Source organism: Antedon mediterranea, chromosome 1, assembly GCF_964355755.1.
Source record: "Antedon mediterranea chromosome 1, ecAntMedi1.1, whole genome shotgun sequence".
Classification (NCBI taxonomy): Eukaryota; Metazoa; Echinodermata; class Crinoidea; order Comatulida; family Antedonidae; genus Antedon; species Antedon mediterranea.
Genome location: NC_092670.1, coordinates 20,441,119 through 20,464,457, shown reverse-complemented (window position 1 = coordinate 20,464,457; position 23,339 = coordinate 20,441,119). Strand labels below are relative to the sequence as shown.

The 23,339-nt window shown below is 33.2% G+C and overlaps 3 protein-coding genes across 5 annotated transcripts; 1 reads left to right on the top strand and 2 right to left on the bottom strand.

Annotated features, from left to right (window-relative positions):
- Window positions 1–3,462: 3,462 nt before the first annotated feature.
- LOC140047796 (transmembrane protein 220-like) lies at window positions 3,463–12,458 on the bottom strand. 2 transcript variants are annotated; one of them, XM_072092839.1, is made up of 8 exons: window positions 12,192–12,295; window positions 11,375–11,518; window positions 8,549–8,578; window positions 8,237–8,297; window positions 7,828–7,960; window positions 7,597–7,665; window positions 6,986–7,102; window positions 3,463–4,892 (listed from the first exon to the last, which is right to left on the bottom strand). In XM_072092839.1, exons 2-8 carry the CDS (start codon window positions 11,516–11,518, stop codon window positions 4,883–4,885), a joined length of 564 nt encoding a protein of 187 aa, XP_071948940.1. In that variant the 5' UTR covers window positions 12,192–12,295; the 3' UTR covers window positions 3,463–4,882. The 2 variants fall into 2 exon arrangements, with proteins under 2 accessions (XP_071948940.1, XP_071948933.1); XM_072092832.1 differs by lacking the exon at window positions 12,192–12,295 and adding an exon at window positions 12,372–12,458 and having other exon boundaries at window positions 4,504–4,892.
- A 91-nt stretch (window positions 12,459–12,549) lies between these two features.
- Window positions 12,550–19,398, top strand: LOC140061346 (hydroxyacylglutathione hydrolase, mitochondrial-like). Of its 2 annotated transcripts, none has more exons than XM_072107858.1 (9): window positions 12,550–12,639; window positions 13,120–13,304; window positions 13,468–13,532; window positions 16,867–16,984; window positions 17,189–17,294; window positions 17,774–17,877; window positions 18,530–18,631; window positions 18,908–18,987; window positions 19,094–19,398. In XM_072107858.1, exons 1-9 carry the CDS (start codon window positions 12,588–12,590, stop codon window positions 19,194–19,196), a joined length of 915 nt encoding a protein of 304 aa, XP_071963959.1. In that variant the 5' UTR covers window positions 12,550–12,587; the 3' UTR covers window positions 19,197–19,398. The 2 variants fall into 2 exon arrangements, with proteins under 2 accessions (XP_071963959.1, XP_071963967.1); XM_072107866.1 differs by having other exon boundaries at window positions 12,556–12,644.
- A 64-nt stretch (window positions 19,399–19,462) lies between these two features.
- On the bottom strand, window positions 19,463–23,089 carry LOC140042845 (uncharacterized). The gene is made up of 6 exons (XM_072087725.1): window positions 22,967–23,089; window positions 21,549–21,619; window positions 21,183–21,252; window positions 20,729–20,933; window positions 20,463–20,632; window positions 19,463–20,022 (listed from the first exon to the last, which is right to left on the bottom strand). Exons 1-6 carry the CDS (start codon window positions 23,087–23,089, stop codon window positions 19,603–19,605), a joined length of 1,059 nt encoding a protein of 352 aa, XP_071943826.1. The 3' UTR covers window positions 19,463–19,602.
- Between the last annotated feature and the right edge of the window lie 250 nt (window positions 23,090–23,339).

Here is a 23,339-nt window from a genome sequence, read left to right as displayed (position 1 = left end):
AAATTACTTTCGATTACGGTCAATAGTGTTCAGTTGCTCTTTAATATTTAATGATGAATGATTATATAACGTGATCCTACATTCCTACAGCTGAGAACACTACTGTAAAATTCATATTCTTTACGCAGAATTACAATTGTGCGGCCAGTCTATTCACTGAAAAAACAGCCGAAAATAACTGAAAACAAAATAGATAAAATTAATACGGCGAAAACAATTTTATTTTTAGTAATGCTGCCCTCTATTTCATTACACTTTATCACTACGTTGATTCATGGATAATTTCATCTCCCTGGTTGATTAGTAATAGTAGGCCTATAGTAAATCTCATAGTTTTTTTCATATATTTTGACAAAGTGTGTTTTAGGTATATACATTTTTAGAAAGGTAGCCCTAATTTATATAACTGTTTATTTTTCAATGTTTAGGGGCTATAAAACTTGATTACTTTTAAACTACAGTATTTATTAGCCATTCCATTCATATATTAATATGTTTTATTTATGTTGCAATGTTTATACTTTATATTTGTGGGTAAATAAAAGAAGGAAAAGAAACCATACAAATCGCCTAATCAGTCGAGACTTTTATTAATACAGTGAGATTTTGCTATCTACATCTGTAACACAATCAGCATACCTCACGAATAGAGGGCGGTATTTAAAATATTAAAATTGTACAAATTAGTTTTTTTTAATATAGGCAAATTGGCAAGGATGAATAACCATTTAAGCGAATTCACTCATGGTGGTGGATACGAATTAACACAGACTGTGAATTTATTTAGCATCCCTGTGACATCGCCTAATAATAAGTATGTAAATCATATTGAGAAGATCACCGACTTATAGTAGGCCTATTATCCAGGTGACATCGGAGTCGAAGGTTTCCAATTAATTTATATTAATTTCAATTATCGGAGCCTAATTATTTAATTTAAATTATAGACATAAAACTTACGTTTTGTTGACACCCAAGTGACCACCATGTTTCTGCTTATGAATATAATTTAACACGTCGATTCTTTCTTTCGGTAACAATACACGCAATAATCTACCAGAATGCCGTGATTTGTAATACAACACGGTATCATGAAGAATTGTAAAGTTCTTGGCTTTCCGTCGTAAACTTCGTTTTAATATTTCAGAATAATTTACAGGATAAACGTTGTTTTGTAGATAGTTTCTCAAGGCATCAAACTCATGATCGGCCATAATGACAATAAGTAAAAATAGAAAGAAGGCAGGTTGTAACGATCAACAACACCGTGATTGGAACTTTGCAAGCAAAGTGAATGATTTTTAAATGTAGGAGGTTTTGAACAAACATTGAGCCAATCAGCTTCTTGCTACATTTGTTTTAACCAATTGCCGATTAGAAGAAAGAGCAAACAGTTTTGTCAGGTGTAGGCCTATAATTTAAACTTTGTGTCTTAAGTGGATGTCGCGAACTCCTTTTACGTATGTTTCCGAGCGGTTGAAAATACTTTAGGAACTCCCTTGTGACATAAAAGTATACACACCAATTAATCCACAAAGTTGTAAAATAACTCAAAAACAAATCTTTAATTTCAATCAACTTCAACTTTCAACAACCCAGTAAGCACTTTAAACAACAGCTTCACAATAACTTTTACAATCTAATATCCAACCTCTAATATCCAACAACCTAAAATAAGAGAATTAAATTAAATTACGTAACATACTGTGGTATATAATTCTTGTAATGAAATCATATTCATGGTAAGCGTAATCCTAATTTGAGATATGGCTAACCCTGAGCAAGTTCGCACCCCTTCTCCTGAAAAATAACAGATGACAGTTAACACGACTAATTAATATCTCCCGAGAGTCGCTGTTTTGAGGTTGACCTGACAATTGTGGCCTGAGTTATGGGACATTACCCTTGCTGGACATCTGGTAAAAATAAATACTGATTATGCTGCCACTTTAGTACACAAAACGATAAATAAAAAAAAATAAAAAAATACAACTTGTGGCATTCCCTTTACACTAATACAGTAGTCCCTGTTCAAAACCGCTAGTGTAGAAAACGCCAGCAATAAATGTCGTCGAAACAAAGTCAAATCCACCCATGTAGTAAAACCTAGAACTAGCTAATGTAGAAACACCAACAGTTATTTATTAAATAAAAATCAACATTAGCTAATATACAACTCAACAGGTATGAAGTAACGAAAATTGCCTCACAGCTAATGTAGTTAATATCGCCGCTAATAAAACATTATATATTTTACAAACCTAAATGTCTAAATCATGTGCAAATGTATTTCTCTACTTAGTTTAGCTGTCAGTCTATCCACCTCTCGTAAGTGATCGGCTTTCAAAACGTAGCACTCTCATCGTAAGCAACTACCCTTGTTAGCGACCACCTTTAATATTTAAAGGGGACTACCTCTGTTAAAGGATCGCTTCTCACAATGGACAACTTCCTGAAGGGGTAACCTCCTCTCATAAGGGACTGCTTTTCATAAACTACCACCGCTCGGAGACGACCACTTCTTTTACCGACTACACCTCCCGTTATAAGTGACCACCTCAATAGAGGTGGTAATTTGCGAAAGGTGGTCGTTACGGATGGTAGTCGATTATGAGAAGTGGTCCCTTGGAGAGGTGGACGTTTTTTTTAGAGAGGTCGACACTTTAGGCGTGGTCGTTAAGAGAGGTAGTCCGTCATGAGGTTGATTATGAGAAGCCGAGGTGGTGGTCCTTTAAAATAGCTCGTCCTTGACGAGTGGTGTGGTCGTTAAGAGGCGGTGGTCGATTAATAGAGGTGGTTACTTACTAGAAGTGGTTGTTGGTTGGTCACTTACGAGACGTGGATAGATGGATAGCTACCGGTAAGTAAAGAAATGCATTTTCACATGATGTAGACATGCAGGTTTTTAAATTTATACAATATTTTCAACATTAGCTGTGAGGCAATTTTCGTTACTACATTATCTGCTGACCGTTCTACATTAGCTGGTGTTGATTTTAAAAATTGATTACATAAGCTGTTGGTATTTCTGGTATTAGCTGGAGGTTTCTATGTTTATATGTCCATATAAAACAAAAATACAACCGCGATTTTTAAAACTCAGCTGCATGTACAGACATTGTGGCAAAGACGTTTTAAACGCTTCATTTCAATATAAGCCATTATTCTATGAATTTGATGTATAACGGCATTGGACTGTTTGTATTGGGAACGAAATAATATTCGAAAAAAACAAAAAACCGAAATACCCTTGAGTGAACGAATAATTATGATGCGCAATTAAGGTGTTTATTTTTCCATATAAAATATAAAAAAATAAATATTTTTTTGGTAATATGCATCAACAATATTTTTCAAATGTATTTTAGATAAATAAATAAATAATGTAAAGTCTCTAGAAACAAAACAAATATTGTGACTAACCAATTCAATGTTTTATTAAATAAAAACAAAAATCAGGCATCTGTGAAAAAAAATATAATGAAAAAGAACTGACTTTAACAATGACGAACTTACTTGTTTAAAGAACTTTTGTTATCAGTTAATATTATTAAATTAGTAACAGTATTATGAATATTACAAAATAATATTTTGAGAACTGAAAAATATTTTGAGGGAACGAATATATTTAGGGAGAACAAAATAAGATTTCAAGAACTGAATAATATAAAAAACGAATTACTACTTCGAGACAAGGAATGATCGAGAGAACGAAATAATTTCGAGGGAAATTATTTCGTTCTCTAGTAGTAATTCGAATTCGAATGAAATAATATTTCGAGAGAACGAAATAGGTAGGCCCTAGGCCTATATGATTTAGTGATATTCATTTCCTCGAAATAATACACAGTAGGCTATATATTTTTCAAGTTGTCGATTTACTTCTAATTGACAACAGGTTGTATATACTCAATCAAAAACAAACAATTTAATTTGATTAGACTATATGTCTCCAGATATAATAATAGTAATATTTATTTCAATCGACTTGATATTTTGCGATTCAAGTTGGTATTCTAAGGAATTATAATTACCCTAACGGGAGTTGGTGACCGTCCAGTGCCCTAGTTTTTACGGGGTTAATATGATGTCGATGTCGATGGTCCTACTTTTTTATCGATGAAAGCTGCCCGGGTGGTCGCAGCCATTTTCAACAGCTAGTATTACACTATTCAATGCTGAAAATTGTCCAGTGGACACTTTCAAACACCGGACACATTTAAATCTTACACCGGCAAGCTGATACGTCAAGAAACCGTCATTTGTGCCAAAATCGATTCCACACATATGTTAGGTCATAGCACACGTCAGCAAATATATTTTCTACAATAGTTTTTAAATCGGAATATACAGTAATTTTAACCTAAAAAAATACAACACAGTAGCCTACTTTTATTTGGAATTGATGGATGCTTTAAAGATATATTGTCCCTGTGAAAAAAATATTTAAAGCAAAAATAATCAAATATAACTGTTTATTTTGGGGCTTTTTATAATAATGAAATCATTATTTTTGTTGGTTTTTTTTCTACGATTAAATGATTAACTTTATTAAAAATACATAACAACATATTCAAAGCCTGATTGTATTACCTTTTATTTTTCATGTTTTTAGGGAAAATACATCTTAATGAAAACAAACAAAAATTAAAAAAATAAGCTATCATAAGCAAAATTAAAACTACTGCCAAAACAAGTATCAGATTCATTTCATACTGTGGTCAAAATGATATTATTATGTAAATTATTATACATTTATTTAAAAGTTAACAACAATAGAGAGTAGACTGAATGATCTTCCACAACCAGTCCGGGTAAAACAGTAAACTTTAAACTGTATTAGTTTCTTCGATCGGCGTAACAAGGTGGTCCGTAGTTGAACTTATGATGCCCTATAAAAGATTCAGGCCTATATAAATATTTTATTTTAAACTTCAAATCATATAGGGCCGGGGTGCGATTTTTTTTTCGTACATAAGTTGGGGACCCCATGTGAAAGTCAGCCGAACTACTTCCTAAATATAAACTAAACCTAACCCTCTTAATAATCTCTCTCTCACTATAAAGTAAAAGAAGTAGCTCATGGGAATCGAACCTCATACATCGACATGTTAAGTCCATAGTCTTATCCACACGACTACACAGACGGCTCGACAGAAATCGTTTGCATTAGCGAATTGTAGTTAGCTTAATTCTTACGTCACACCTTATTGATATGACTAATGAATATTCATGCATATTTTGTGACGTTTCACGAGGGGTCCCCAACTTATGTACGAAAAGAAATATCGCGGCCGGGGTGTTGTTTATGTCACACTTTAAATGTGCTTTCTTTCTATGGATTAAAAATTAAAAGATAATTTTAAGCTCTGTCTACACTACCAAACTTTGTGACAAACAAAATGTGATGCATCCATATGGACATGATGATGTCATATCACTACCATATTTGGGCACATCACACTTGTTTCGTCACATAAACTTTGAGTGTAGACAGAACTAGTTTGATAGAGCTTTAGCTTTCTGATAATTGTAGGCCAATGGATGGATGGATGGGTGAATGAAAAAGTTAGTAAATATAAAATGAGTGAGAAATGAAGAAAGCATGTATAAAGCCCTGTTTACACTATCAAACTAGTTTGACAAAAAAAGTGTGATGTACCCAAATATGGCAGTGATATGCCCAAATATGGTGGTGATATGACTTTTTTCGTCACATACAGTTTGAGTGTAGACAGAGATTTAAACAGTTGTAATGTTGTGCTTATGAAGAATTTCAATGAGACATAAAATAACAGAATAAAGAACATATACATATACTAAAATATACACATAATTGTTTATTTATAATTTTAAAATTGTATTACAAATGTTTAACATGCCCTATACAGTACCACAGTCAACAATCTGGCCCACAGGTATATTACAAATATAAATATAAAAAATCCCACATAGGATAACATCTCAATCAGTTTAAATTGGAGAAACGAAATATAATAATTTATAAAAAGCGTAGCCAGACATAGAGGGAGTTTCGACTTTTAAAAAATATATCTAAAATTTATTTTAAAAAGGGCCTAGTAAAGTGTGATTGATCCCAAATGATAGATTTTGCCTAAAGTCAACTCCCCCAATACCGGACACCATTTGGGCTTGCCAAATACTGTATATCTGGTTTACCCGAAAATCTGGTATTCAGAATGTGCTTTTAATTGTAAAGAGGAATTTGGGACCTTTTGGACTTTGAGAACAGTTTTCAGAGAGTCCAATATTCGGAGAGTTTACTGTATTGTAATGTTTTTTGTATTCACAAAACTGCACCTTTAGTGTGAAACAGGAGATTATCTTAAAATATTGGTGACTCATTTGATTATCTGGAAACTTGGAAGGTTTGCCTATGAAGCTTATATTTAACATCAGTAAGATTTGCAGAGGGATATTGTCATCTCTATTTTTCACATTCAATCAAAGTTTGCATACCAAAATCTTCACCTCACTTAAATTGCTGACTTGATAGACAGATGTTAGTGGTATTGTAATATATACAAAAATATGCAGCTTGGCAGTAGAAACTGAAGACTGCTGAACAGCTTATAAATGGAGTGTGATGCAACGGCGATAGTTTGCAGGAATGTAAGCACAATCTAGCGAAGTTACTGCCTTGAAAATTATACAGTTCAAATACTGAAATGCAACGGCTGTGTCAAGCAAAAGACTGATGAGCTGCTTATAAATGGAGTGATGCGACTGCGATAGTTTGCAGGAATGTAAGCACAATCTAGCGAATTTTCTCAGCTGCCTTGATTATTATACAGTTAAAATGTGACTGGAATATTATATACAGAAATGCAAGCAAAACTGATGAGCTACTTATGAATGGCGTGATGCAATATACAAAAAGCATTTCCATAGCGATGACATTGCAAATATATGCACAGATGACCTTTATGAATGATGGATATGGAATACTTAAACCAGACTTTACCACATATTTCCACAGTGATGGTATGAATCAAGACAACTTGCAATCCATATAGCAAATGGAAGAAAACCAATTATTACCACCATTGTCATCATAGCACCTATCTGCTGACTTCCATCGCTACAAGATACAGAAAACAGAATGGTATTAAGTGAAGATTTGCAAGGCTGCTTAAAGAGACTTAAGTTGTTAAAACAGAAAAGTAATTAGACATTCCACGGAGGCTACTTAAAATCTAAGTTGGTAGAACACCAACGGGAAAAGTAATTAGACATTTATTGAGGAATTGCAGGAATAGGTTTGAATAAAAACTAAGACAGAAAGTTGGTAGAACACCAACAGAAAAGTAATTAGACATTCATTGAAGATTTGCAGAATTAGGTTTGAATAAGGAGGCTACTTAAGGAGACTATTAAAAGACCTAAAGTTGGTTACACTACCAACAAACAAGCATACATTAAATGAAGAGTTGTATACCTAGGCTGCTTAAAATCTAAGTCTCACTGCGACCATTCTAAAATTATATATAGCAGCAGAATACAATAGTCACTAATCAATTACTGCAGTAAATCATAAAATTATCTTAAAAGTAAAAATATAACCTTATTAATTACCTTTTCTTTGGATTACAAAATCTGCATATTACTATCCAGCATATTGCTATTATAACACCTAACATTTCCCTAAAAAGGAAAAAAGTTGCATGTTAACAAAAAACTATTATTGTTGAAACTAATATCATTTATTAACACACCTATATATAATTATTTAATTCACTAAAAATATATACATATTCTTGAACGTTGAATGAAACAACATAAAATACATCAAAATAAATTTCTTACCTTCCTTCTTCAAATCGAAGAGGATTAATAATTTCTTCACGAAAGTAGTGAACTAATTGTAAGATCAGAACTATCGAACTAAAGCATGAGATGGCTATGTGAAGTGATGACAGCACCCTCCAATATTTATTCTCTGAAACAAAGAGGAGTTTCAGTAGTGTATTAAGGATTCATAAAAGGGAACACACCCAACATGGTTGGAATTAAGGCGTATACATAATATTATTATCACAATTCCAATCACATGTATCATTTGTCAAAATCAAGCAGTAAATATAATAGAAAAGTCTCTACATCATTTGACATACGCCTAAGCTAAAGCTTGATGTAGAAGTTAAAAGAACTTGATGTGGCTGCTAAAAGAACTTGATGTGGCTGCTAAAAGAACTTGGTACATCATTTTTCTTACCTACAACATCGGGCTTCCATACTATACTTGCACAGAGGCAAGCTGGAATACAGTAGAAAGGCTGCAATATATAAAGATTTGACAAAGTTCAGGATGACCTTACAAAACTACTACTTAAAGGTTATTAGGAGGTTGCTTAGGGTGGAAGCAGCTAAAACTGAAACTAGAAATATAAACTTGATGGAATAATTTAAGAGTTATAAGAAGAGTTCTTCAGCAACACAATTAGTGCAATTAAGAACAATGCACAGAAATCTTTTTTTAGTCCTATTCCTGAAAAATGTAATAATAAATTAAAAAGTCAATACTCACTACCCACAAGTATGGATCAGGGTCATTAAACTGTAATAAAAGAAAGCATTGTTTAAATGAACAACTAAAATGAATCTATATATAAATTTACGTAAGGGCAAAATTCGGTAAATCGCGCCTTACTTCTATAATTTTTACTCGATGGTATATAAAGTTGGTTCGTACTTTCGGTACTGATTTTAACCACCTGATGTAACCCTGTTTACTAATTAAATTAAGTTAGATAATAAGTTATTGACGGTTAAAACGAATTTAGGTTCCAAGATTTGCCCCAAATAGGGGTGTTTTCCGACCGTGGTATACACTGTATAATGGATGTCCATCTTGAAAAATACCCGCCACAAAAATGCGAGGAGGCTTCGCATTTTCCTATCTCCTCCTACGATAATTGTTTTTAATAGCTGAAAACCGGTTGAACAGCTAGAGTACACCATCATAATGTTGAAGACAGGCCGATTTTCTTTAAAAAATACTATTTTGATACATTTAATATACGTTTTTACAAATGTATTGATTTGTGATGAATGGAACATTCCAAATTATTTGGTTTAACCATACAGGTATAGATTTAGATTTATGGGCCCCCTTGGAGAATAAACATAAATAGTATTGCAATGCTGTACAATACTGTTAAGGTATTAACCACTTTTGATCGCAATTTGAATCGCAAATTTCTTACTGTGAGTGTTGGTACTGTTAGATGTAATATAAAAATATATACAAATAAACTTTATTACTGTGAGTGTGGGTAGGCCCTACTGTTAGATTATAAACATATAATATACAAATAAACATTCCAAATTATTTGGTTTAACCATAGAGGTATAGATTTAGATTTATGGGCCCCCTTGGAGAATAAACATAAATAGTATTGCAATGCTGTACAATACTGTTAAGGTATTAACCACTTTTGATCGCAATTTGAATCGCAAATTTCTTACTGTGAGTGTTGGTACTGTTAGATGTAATATAAAAATATATACAAATAAACTTTATTACTGTGAATGTGGGTAGGCCCTACTGTTAGATTATAAACATATAATATACAAATAAATAAACGTTATTACTGACAGTTGCTTCTCAACGTTTGTATTAATTAATAATTTAAAAATATATAAACGTCGTAGTGGTGTATCGTTACATGTACTTTACTATTTCAATTGACTATGACAGTGAGAGTTTTAACAAAGTACCGTATTAAATCGTAAATGTTTTACTGTATTTAGTGGTATATTATTTATAGGCCTATAAAACATTAAAAACAATATTTCGTTACTGAGTGGATAAGAATATATTTTAAAATGTTTCCTCTTTGTACCTATCTTCTTCCCCCATCCCTCAACCCTTAATGTTACATACAAAACACAAATTGGGTTTGTTTAAATGAGTCCAAATAAAAAAAATTGACTCATTTTGTTTCTCTCTCGGAAGTAATTCCCAGGGTGCTAATTTTAGCTGACTACATAAATCATTGTGTATATTTATTCGTTTCTGTAAACGACAATGTATTATAGTCCGGCAGTACGTACATTTGAAATCTCCATTTTTTTCTCGCTGGAAATACTGTGTATTCGAGAACCATCTGTGGGCACGACCTAGATGGTACGCGAGCGAAGCGAGCGTGCCATCTAGTACATTAAAAGCATTTATTGTTTTTTTTATTATTTTGTTTGGCAAAGAAATCGGATTTTTACCTAGACCAAATTGCTTAGAGAAGTATGCTGTGTTAATATTAAACTAGAAGAATTTTTTAACTGGACAACTGGCATAAAAGAAGTTGTTTAAAGACATTGTATACCAAGTCATCACTTGACTAAACATATTTACTAAACACTTCAAGCTACAGCAAGATGCATTAAATACAAGTATATGATGGGACACTACACGCATCATTGTTTTATTTGATTTACACTGTACAGTAGTAGTCCATCACAGAGTGTTAAAGGCATGCTGACACTGACAACACTCAAGTGTCTTATAATTGTAAATATTTGAGCCTCTATAGTTTACTTATAAAAAGCACAGCATATGGATAATCACTTTAAATCATTTCACCATACAACTGGATGAGCAAACACATTAGGTCAATCTATTTTTAAAATAACCTTACCTACTGTAGACTATAATCATGATTATTCAGCCTTTGTCTGGTTTGTCTACCGCGAGTACTGTTTCACAATGCAGTGGTGGATTTAACCAATAGATAAGAAGATGTTGGTTAATCCCTTTTCAATTACATTAAACCTATACAGTATGCAAGCAATTTAGCCATGATGATGAAGGAATAATGTTTTCCGAAAGCTTGATTGGGCTTTATGCTAATTTGTACTGTATCTCGATCCACAGTATTTTATATTTTATTTCAATATTCAATTCAATATTCAATATTCAATATATTCAATATTCAATCAACTTTATTGTCAAACTCATGAATGGCTTGAAACTTTGGCTGAAAGTACACACATTAAAATTGTCTAAAAAACATTGTCGCACAAACAGTAAAAAAGAATAAAATCACATAAAACTGAGAACAAGATGTCATATAAAAAGTCAAAACCCAAACCAACAGCAAAAAGAATTTGCGAATAACAGGAGAGTTAACATACCAAATATACAACGGATACAAATACAATAAACAAAGACCTATAAAATAATAAACATTATATAAGGTAGCATTTGACTATTAGAATAAACTTAAAACTTTGTTCCTAAACATTTTTTCGGTAATATGCTTTTGGATTTATACACTTGAAATACACAGTAAAACTGTTTAAATATAAATTTGAATATGTGTAGGCCTACAGTACTAATTTACTGAACACTTACTTGCACAATTGAACAAAGAAAAAAGAAAAAACTCATGACACCATTTATCGCTCTCCAAATAAGTGTTGCATGTTTATGTTTGTGTTTAGAGCTTGGTCCCATGATTTTTTCCATTACACCAGACTTAGTTGTCTTTCTTAACATCTGTAAAAGAAAAGTTGATGAATAGATTGAACAACAAAAAAACCGGGCTTGTTACAGGTAACAGAAAATAAGTAAAATGAAGTATTTAATATATTTCTTAAAAAGTACATCAAATTAATAAACTATGTTTATGTTAATGCTGGACAAAAAGTAAATCACCGAACATTCACTACAGGACAGTATGATTTGTTATTATAATATCTCAACCCATTTCTACATTTTATAATATTAATTCGTTATTAATACTGTAGGCCTATATATATATATATATATATATATATATATATATATATATATATATAGAATAGGCAGCACTTGCCAGCTTTATACTATGACGTTATCCAAATTCCTTCACTTGCACTGATGAAGGGCTAGTGTTGCCCGAAAGCTCTGCTAACTTTTCTGGCTGTTTACTTTATCGTTTTGATTTAGCTTTTCGCTTTTTATTTTTGTATCTCCATTGAGATCCAGCCACTGATACCCACAGCATTGTCATTTTTCTCAGTAATTTGCCTTTGGATTTATATATATATAGGCCTATATATATTGATAAACACCCCCTACTTATTATATACAACCAGAGAAGCCTACTGCACCACACAACCGTCAACCAAACCACCAAGTCAACAAAGACTAAGACTCAAGCAAGAGAGAGAGGCAGACAGGTACTTACTTTTATTATACTTAACCCAGGCTTGGGCCTATTAGAGGCTAGTTTAGGCCTAGGCCTAGGCTAGGCCTAGAGTTTAGACTAGATAGAGTTAAAAACTATGCTCGTCTCGTCTCCAGATGAGACTCCTTCCAAATTAACATTTAACTAAATTCTTTTACAATAATTTCCATTCATGCTTACCAATATATTCTAATTCATATCAGGTGAACCATGGAGAATTTAACATTTCATCACTGGTTCTTCCTTTTTGTTGTTATGAAAAAGTACAACAAGTGTGAAATCTATTATGGTTACGGGTCATTGCACATCAAGGCACCGCCTTCTTTTGACCTCAGCCTCAAGTCACGTGTTTAAAAATCGTAAAAAAAAAACAACAAAGACACAGCTCAGAGATTAATGAAGGGTTTTAGTGTCTTGTTTTCATTTTCTTCAAGATTATTTGTAAATTGTAAGGTATTCTTTAAATATTATAAGTGTTTGCAAGTTTGCATGTTTCATTTGGGTTAGGCTAAAGTCAATTTTGGAGGCCAGGAGAAGCTAATGACGAATGTAGCCGAGTCACGTTGTTTTGTAATACCTGTACATTATACAGTACTCAGTTAATATAATATGACCTGCATTTATTTAAGACAGAAGGGGCCTATTTAGTTTTGCCCATCTCTTTGACTCTTGCTGTTATTGCTGCTAATCAAGCAATGGCTAACCAAAGAAAAGTTTAAGTACTAGAGGCTTCATTTAAAAGTATTGTTATACTGTGTACAGTATTACTTTCATCCTATTGTTTTATTTATTTTAGCATAGTTAGTAGTATGCAGTATATTATTACATTTTTAATGCAGTAAGTTTATTCAAAGTTTATTTCGTAGACTATGGTTTATTAGATGATGTCTGTCGTTTTACAAACATTTGTACATTTTTTTTATTGCAGCCTGGCAATCTCGTTGCTTAACCAACAATTGCTTCTTCAGAAGGTGCCACTCAAAAACAGTTCTTATCACGCAAATCGACATGAGAGTGCGACTACTCCCTGCTCTTCAAGACAACTATATGTACCTGCTGGTTGATGAAGAATCAAATGAGGCAGCCATTGTTGACCCAGTGGAACCAGAAAAGGTCAAGCATTAAAGCCCTGTTTACACTATCCAACTACAGTTTGACAAAAAAAGTGTGATGTGCCTAAATATGGCAGTGATATTCCCAAATATTGTAGTGATATGTAAGGCAGCCAGAAATAGTTTCCTGTTTAAATAACATTTTGTTTTCAAATATTTTGTAGGTTGTTGAAGCAGTAAAGCAAGAGGGAGTGAAGTTGACTTCGGTACTCACAACACATCATCATTGGTGAGAAATTTATATTTGAGAAACGGAATATTAAACAAAATATTTGTTTTATCCGCATCACTTATTTCATTTTATTTCTTGGTGTATAAATCATACGTATAATTTATAATGAAATGTATAGGATCAGTGGCTTACCTCTTCATTATTATGCGATATTAATTATTCAAACTGTATCTGCATAAAGGTGGTTACGACATGGCAAATACACCGAGGAATCTGTGTTCAAGATTTATTCCGATGTGTATATGGCTTAATGGTGAGTGATCATGTGTAGAGCGATTGAGGTATCAAGATCGAGTCTCATCATGGGAACGAAATCTATTTTTTTGCTATGCACATCTTTGTTTAATTTTTTTTCTTAGTGTATAAATCATACGTATGATTTATAGTGACATTTAGAGAAAGTTAGGATATAAATGTAAATTTTGTAGGCAATCATAAACTAACATTTAATAATATATCTTACAATTGTAATTTAATTACAATTTAGAGTTATTGTACGATGTAAGTTTATTTTTATCTTCCTTCTTCTTCTTGACTTTGCTTCGCGAACGAAGATTTTATGAAGGGGTTTGTCCACGTCTGTCACAAGCTCGTTTGTGGCTTACAAGTCCGATGCGAGAAAGGCATGTCCTTCCACAACGGCTGCAGAGGAATCTCGGGTGCAACTCTTGTGGTTGTGGTTCAGCATTTCGGGTTTTTCTCTTTTTTCTTCAAAGGCTATCCTGCGTGTGTTTTCGAAGGAGTTGACCACTTGCTGGGTGGTGTGACGCCAGGCCACACGGTTTTTGGCTAGGGTGGACCATTAAAAGTTGATTACGACAACAATACAGTTATACTGGAAAAAGTAGTCAAGATCGAATCATATTATAGAAAGTATTATATATATTATTTAGTCACCCGTGTGGAGCGGATAACACTTGTGTTACTTTCTTTAAATATGTAAATCATATTATATTATATGATTTACTATCAAATCTATATGTCTTCATTATTGGCATATTAAAATAGCCTATAGTTTTTGTAACAATGAAACAAATTAACATTTTCTATATTTAAATTTAATTTTGTTTATGCCTTGCTATTTTCCAATGAAAAGTTCATGTCACTATTGTGAGAAACTTTAAATGGAAGGGACGCACAGGTACTGGTATAGTCAAGAAAAATGGATCCAAACAAAGTATGAACTATGGAAACAAACAAACACTATTCAAGTTTATCTTTTTTTAAATTTATTCACTAACTTTCTATAAAGTAACAACTGAAGATATTTAACGGGTTGTGTGTTTAAACTAAAGATTGTGCCATAGTAAAAGTTCAATCGGTTTGTTTAAAGTCAACACCATCATCATCGATGACGACGTTTAACAAAACGCATTCCATAGCCCTACATGAACCACTGTCAACTGTTGTGACGTGTGCCGAAATTGGAAGAGTAGAGGTCACCATTCACCTTGGAGTTTTCGGTGATCAGAATTACATGTTCGTCATCGCCTGGAGTAAATTTTATTTCATAAGGCCGTTGGAACCTACAATGTAAAAGTGAAAGATGTTAAGGAGAGATAAAATTAATAAAATATTCACACATTAAAGCCAAATTTATATAATTCATGCAGTATATAAGCATGCAGTATATAAGCATGCAGTAGACAACGAACAAATTATTTCATTTAGGAACCATGACCGACAAAGCACTGGAACAATAAATATAACATGGTTTTGAAAACATTTAAAGAACAAAATACCTCATCATCCGACAGAGCAATTATGTCTCCAGGCATGTCTTTTCTTTGTATGACATTTTTGATGACCAACGATGAAGTCGATTCAAGTTTTTTGACGTGCTTGTATTCTATAACAATTAAACCAGTTGCTTCTACCCTTTCATTTAGTGTGAAGCCAACATCTGTGTGGTCACCCCACAAGTTGACCTCAATGATATCCGGGCCATCACTTATATGGATTGTACGAAGACGTTTAATATCCACTCACGTTTCCCTCAGTCGACAGTCTTCTTTTCATCGGCAAAGTTTTTATTTGATTTAAAGCAACCTTTGGTGGATTTCGGTAGTCTTTAACTCCACTTTCATCAAATTCAAATTTCGCTGCTTTAAAGAAAAATTAAAGAAAAAAAAAGAATATTTAATCTCAATAGCCTTTTCAAACCAATTCCAATAACATGATTATTAGCTCAAAAAGTATCAAACCAAATATTAAAATAGACTAGTCATACCTTTGTTTTGGCCGACAATGAAACTTTATCATTCACTGTATCCACCGAACAGTTTTTAACTGTTATATATTTTCCCCTTTCTAACGCCAGTATTTTATTTATTTATTAATTTATTTATTAATTGACTTCCAACTTCAGTCAAGTTGTTTAAAACGTATCTGAAAAATGCATTGTAAAACATAATGGTATGGTATCTACGATGGTGTACATCCAACTTTTAAAATGGCTAAATACTATGTAAAATGTGTGTTTTATCACTATTATTTTAAGGTAAATGAAAACAAAAAGATTTATTATGTATTACAGTAGAATCCCCATGAATTATACACTTCGATAAGGGTTCCCGTTTACACGGGAAGTACCGGTATGGTGTACCCTAAATAGAGGTGTCAGATGAAGGGGATTCTGCTGTAATTTTTTTTCTTTTCAATTTTAATTTTTTCTATCGTTTTTGTCGTATTTATATGGTGTTGGTTTTTTTGTAATACAGTATCACGAACTTGTGTAAAAACAATCAATATTGATTGAACGAGTTGTACTGCACATCAGTCTCGTGTCTAAATAAAGTTTATATATATATTATGCTTCCCGTTAGGGCCACACTTTCATTAATATAGCACTCGAAAATTTTATTGTGAACTTTTAAAATCTCATATCCTTTTATAAACTGTCTGGTGGTTGGACCCTTTCCAACTGTGCGAGACTCGAATGGATCTACAGACATTAACAGACTTCTCGCCTCTGCTCTGCATTTTGTTAGTGTATTATAGCAATACAATGTATGTTTAGCAGTTTTTCCAAGTGAATGAGAGGAGTTTGTACATGCCACTTTTATATATCCATTGACTACAATAGCAACAACTATCGACCAATCAATTTAACTAACACCAATTCAATATTCAAATTAGTACTACTGTACACATCGGAAGCAGTTACGAAATACAATAGCTATTCGTGTTTCCTTTATATTTATTTAAATTAGCACTAATTGTCTTTTTATTCAGTATTATTTCCTATCAATTGTATTCGTTCTGGTAGTTACCTTCAAATGTTTTTTTAAAAAGTAAAAGATTTGTATTAAAAAATGCATTTTTCTTTTAGGGATCATTCAGGAGGAAATGAGAAACTTGTGTCTCTTCAACAGGGGCTAAATGTTTATGGTGGGGATGACAGAATCCCAGCGTTAACCAACAAAGTCAGTCATGATGATAAATTCAAGGTAACATATGCACAATACATCCAGGAATTTCAATCCTTAGGGAACATGTCTGTCTTTCCATTCAAATGATCTGATAATGGTATATTTACACTTATTTTGCAATACATTTAAAACTATGGATGTGAATCCGAAATAAAAGCAAAATTGAAATTGAATAGTTGAATCTAATTAGGACAAAACTAATTTCTTTCATTTTCTTTGCAGGTTGGAAGTTTAAATATTCAATGTCTGTTTACACCATGTCACACATCTGGACACATTTGTTTTTATGTAACTGGTCAAGATGGACAAGACCCTGCTGTTTTCACAGGTAAATAGTCAGAAAGCATGTCTACAACATACAGTACTATAATGCAGACTTCAACCATTTGTGTCTTTAAAAAATACATTGTATGCTTTGTAAGTGTATTGTTTTTAAATTTCTAGTTACTCAGTGCCGTAGCCAGCATGAGGCAGACAAGACGAGGGCCTCGTCTGAAATTTTCAATGTTCACTACCCACCCTAATTCCCCAGCAGAAATCATTAAATTTTAAATAATTATATTTAAAGTATCTTTGCCTTATGTCCGTTTTTAATCTTTCGCTACGGCCTTGTTAATAATAATAATATCCTGGATTTATATAGCGCCTAATGTTCTGAAACCTCTAAGCTCTGTACATAAACTAATACGATAAAAAGTAATTCCAACCATGCCAAAAAAAAACCCCCCAAACCGAAGTAAGGGGATACGCCTTTGTCGGTAACCAGGGAACGGTGTAATTAAAAAATACAAATTTTAAATTTTCAAGGTGATACGCTCTTCATAGCTGGTTGTGGCAAGTTCTTTGAGGGTCAACCAGACCAGATGTACAATGCTTTAATCAACGTTCTTAGTAACCTGCCAGATGAAACGGTAAGACAAAAGAAATTACATCCAGGTAGAGGGTTCAGGGAGCAAATGATACTCGCTACATACCATCTAAATAATCTATCTCACTATAAAGTAAAAAGAAATTGGTCATGGTATTTGAACCCCATATATCGACATGCAAAGTCCATAGTCTAATCCATGCGACTACACAGACGGCTCGACGGAAAGCGTATTAAAAAGTTCATTCAGAGGGCGAGCTCAAAGCAGATGAAACATTATGCATATTCATAATAATGCTCCCTAAAATGTGACACCCTCTCTCGGATTTTAAGAGAAAGTCTTTGGGGAAAATATTTTCGCGGGCAGGTCATGTACATCTAGAAGAGAGGATAACAGCTGGAGTGTAGCAATGTGGACACCAATGGAGGGAAAGCGAAGCAGAGCCAGACAAAGAAAGCGTTGGAGAGATAACCTCCAACAGTATCGGAGCAGTACCAATTGGTACAGCAAGACATAAGACAGACGGTATTGGAAACTGCATGCTGTGGATTGATTACGGCTGATGATGATGATGAAAGAGTTGGATTTATGCTAGTTTAATTAATAACCATTAAAAACGAAAAATTCAATGGAAAATAGTATATTTAGCTGAGGTATTGGAAAATAAATGTAAATAATTATTTTTATTCTGCAGAAAGTATATTGTGGTCATGAGTACACAGTGAGCAATCTGAGGTTTGCAGAGCATGTGGAGCCTAGTAACTTTGATATTAAAGAAAAGATGTCTTGGGCACAGGTAGCAATAAGTGGAAATATGGTTCAATACTGCAAAAACAAAATAGAATTTTCCTATAGCGACCACTGTAGTAATTTTTTTTATCTCAATACATTTCTAAATAATATATGAAATGTGTAGGTTAAGCTTGGTCTACACTATCAAAAAAAGTGTGATGTGCTAAAATATGGTAGTGATAGGACATCATCATGTCCATATATGGGCACATCACATTTTTTTGTCACATAAATTTGATAGTGTAGACAGAGCTGAAGGAATGTTATTGTTTTGTTGTAGGTACAACGTAGTAAAGACACTCCAACAATACCATCAACGATCGGTGAAGAGAAAAAATACAATCCATTTATGAGAGTAAGGTAAGATACAGTAGACTTAATCACTACAGACCTGGGCAGAACAATAAAGTTTTTGCAGCCTTCATTAACAATAATAATAATTAAATTTACTCTTGTTCATTTTCAGAGTGAAATCAGTGCAAGATCACGTTGGACAGTCGGAAGGGATAGCTACGATGGGAGCTCTAAGGACAGAGAAGGATGGATTCAAACCAAAATCAGCAATATAGACCAGTGTAAAGTTAACTACAGTAATATACAGTATAGACTTTAAAGGAAAAATCACTGACAATGACTACAGATCAAGCCTAAGTTATTACATCACAATATGAGATGTAACACTTTTTTATTTATTAAACAATTAATCAGAACTTTCAAATATATATTCATTGTCAAAAATGTCGGTTAAAAAATAAAAATTAAAAGATTGAATGTATTTGTAAATATAGTTTTCTTGTTTCACTCAAACACATTTTGTATTTCTTTATGTTGTTCTAACAACATTGGCAGTGGGCAGCTGAAAGGTATTTTAAATTTGATTATAGCATATCAAGTCATAGGTCCTAAACTTTATTCCTTTCTTATCAACTTAGTAGATTACTTTTCTTGATTTCTTACCACCTACACAGACTGACTTCATGATCGTTTACTTTCTTCATCGTCAAAATCATAAGGATCGTAATCATCCGGTAGTGGGGGCGGTTGAGGCTTCGTTGTCTCTTTCGCCAGTTCTTGCCGTTCCATCTTATTTCGGGAATATGCAGATTCTAGTACTTTATCTGGTTTTAACTTTGTTTCTGGTTTCAATTTTGTGTCTACTTTCATTTTTATGTCCTGTTTTACCTTTGGCAGAGAGATTGTGGGGAGAGTGAGGGCGACAGTCGCTACAGGCATAATCCTTTCAACTTTTACAGGATTAGCGTCTAATTTCATCATACTTTGAGTGATGGTACTGCTGGGGGCGTTTGCAGCACTGGCGTTTTGTAAAGAAGCATTGTACTCCTGCAGCTCTCGTTCATATCGCAGTTTATCTTTTTGGTACATGTCATAGTAGGCCTGAAATGAACAATTTCAGTGATTATCCACAAAATTCTATATACATATTATATACAGTCAACTCTCCCAATACCAGACACCTTTGGGCTGGCCTAAAATGTCTGGTTTTCCAGAAAATCTAGTATTCGGAAAGTGTTTCTAATGGTAAAATTGAATTTGGATCTCAAGAAAAGTCTGGTTGTTAGAGAGTTTCTGGTTTTCAGAGAGGTATTTGGAGAGTCGACTGTACTATATTGTGCTTTAGGGGAATAATAGATGTTTACCTGGTATATTTTCAAGCTAAACCCCAATGTACACTATTTAGCTATGTTAACCATACACCTCCAGTTTCGCAACAGAGCAGGCCTTGCAGAATATTAAAACCAATGTCAATGCTATCACTCTTATGAGACAGTCCCTTAGGCTAGCTTGGATAAACTTGATATATAAAAAATCCTAACCTGTTTTTGATCCGTTGTAAGCTCATTCCACCGTTTAGCTAATTCTTTTGTAAGCTCTTGGTGGGAAATATCGTCTTTGTCTAGGTTCTGGTGTTCCTCTTGCACTGGTGCTCTTGCTTGTTGGCAAAACATTAGATAAGCATTTGCAGGTTTTTTAGGTGCATTTGGATCTGAACAAAAATTAAATCAAATTGTAAACCTTTACTTTGAATCATCATACATCACAAATAGTGAATTGTATTGTTTTTCTGTAAAATTGTAATTACCTTTTTCTTTCTCGGGCTTATCATCCCTCCTTTTCTTCTTTCGTGGTGCAGATGCTACTGGTTTGGAGGTCGTTACAATGTTAGAGGGGCTAGCTACACTTACGGAAGGACTAACTGATTGTTTTATAGGTGGTACACTTGATGGGACATCAGAAAAATCTCCACCTAGATCTGACGAGCTCACAGCAGTAAATGGCATATCATCCTAAAGTGAATATTTATAATATAAAATCAATATACTGTTTATAATATATTATTATGTTTTTGCTATATATTATTAAATGTTTCAAAAACAATATCTGGAATTTTGTTTGTGTTAATATGGAGCAAGTCTATTGGTTGGTTGTGTTTTCATTAATATACTCAGCACTCTTCTTAGTTGTTTGATAGTCTCAATAAAGCTTAAGATTTGAAACTTAAAATAAAAGTACTTAAAGTATAAAATTCAGTTTACCTCGACAACTATCATCAATGGGGCATTCCTACAATCATCACCATGTTCGTCAAGAGTGGCAATTAAAGCTCTAAAATAGGAGTATTAAAACAAAAGGAAAAATTGTGTTACAATTTAATGTAACTTAACAGTAGACAAGCATAGGGGTGGGTGTCATGGATGGATGGGGAAAAAATAACTTTTAGATACCCAGATGCCTTTTGGGTAGGTACTATGCTAAAATTAGGCTTGGCCTAATAAAGTTTAAAACAAACTTTAGGCTAGGTATCATGAATACTTTGAAGGTATGATTAACCTGTGTTTACTACAACAGTACATAACATTTTGAGACCAGATTTTTTTGTCAAATAAATTATCAAAACAAACCTGCGTTCTCTAGATAACTTTCGGATCATTTTCTTTATGTAATAAATGCGATTTACTAATCTTTCGTTCACCTACAAAAGAAATTATAATATTTATTAAAAACTATTATTTTAAAATATATTTATGATGGTGAACCCAAAGAGGCTCAGCTGGGTAAAGAGTGTAAATGATCTGGCTTTGTGATCTGTGTCTTTAATGTTATAAATAAGATAGGAAGTTTGCCAAAATTGATTTTCATGTCACTCATTAATGTAAAGTTAATGCATTTTGAAAGAAAAATCTATCAAAAAGATAAAGACAGACTGGAGAAAGTTCAACAGAGATCAACAAGGCTGGTGTCCGAATTAAGACACAAACCATACGAAGCGAGGTTGAAGGCTTTGGACCTACCTACTTTAGTATTTAGAAAGAAAAGACTGATGTATTACAAACATTTAAAATATTTAATAAGTATGCTCTTTGCAAAATCTAATTATAAACAAACTAGAGGACACAGTTTCAAAGTCTCTAAACCCAAGATAAAATTAAACGTTAGAAAGAGTGCATATTCGGTAAGAGTGGTAGATGATTGGAACTCATTACCCAGTCATGTACTAGAGGCACAATCGGTCAATGAGTTCAAATCGGGCATTGCTAAATATTGGTCTGACCACCACATCAAGTTTCGCCCGTACGTTACTGAAGAGTTTGCAGTTATGACGATGGAGGGACAAATGAGCTAGTTCTCAATGTCCGAAGTTCAAGGTAAATTCAAGGTAAATAAAGGTAAATTAAACAAAGGAAAATAATATTTTTATTAGTAATAATATCTGGTTTATCTTTATGTTTGTAAGTCATTGAAAATCAGTATAATATAACATTATGAAGTAGTCCTGTAGTGCCACAAAAATGGGCTGCTTATTTCATGAGATTTTATATAGGCCTCTATAGTAACCTACTATTTAATAGCTAGGCCTAGTCTAGAGTATTAATTAAGTAATTTATCAATATTAAATTTAGGCCTAATTATTTTTAAAAAAACTAAAAAATATAATTATAAACCTTTTTTTTTTGCAACAACATTGATATTTATAATATAAATATCAATGTTGTTGCAAAAAAAAAAGGTTTATAATTACGCTATTTTTTAGTTTTTTTTAAAATAATTAGGCCTAAATTTAATATTAATAAATTACTTAATTAATACTCTAGACTAGGCCTAGCTTTTATTGCCTAAATATAAAGGCTAGGGCTAATGTATTTCGGTCCGATCTCCTAATCGGCCTAGCCCTCCACTAGCTAGGCTTAATAGGGGCTCGCTGGACTAGCTAGGCCTAGCCTAGGCCGGTGCGCGCCTTAAGCCTAATAAGGCTAGCCTAGCTAACATACAAACTAGGCCTAGGCTAGCCTAGGGCTAACAAAAAAATATATAATCTTACTAGATGTATAGAATCGCATCTTTTCTTCAAAGCTAAGTATTTCTTATAATAATTATGCATAGTTTTTGTATCATCAGGCCGTACAATAACATCTACTTCTTCGTTTTCTTCCAGTTCCTCCATTTTCAGGTATATAAAATATACCAAATTGGCTAGTTGAGAATTCTCAACTATTACCGCAGTACGCCTGTAACGACGAAGCCTACCGGTATAATGGGATAGGCTGATTTCCTTGTTAACTTAAGGAGTCATTTAATTACTGAATTATGATTGGTAGTAAAGGAAATTTACTGGAATCCTATTGGATGGTAAGGTGGTAGTAGGACCATGTCCATCCCATTGCAGTAATAAAGTTGAGCCACCTGCGACCATT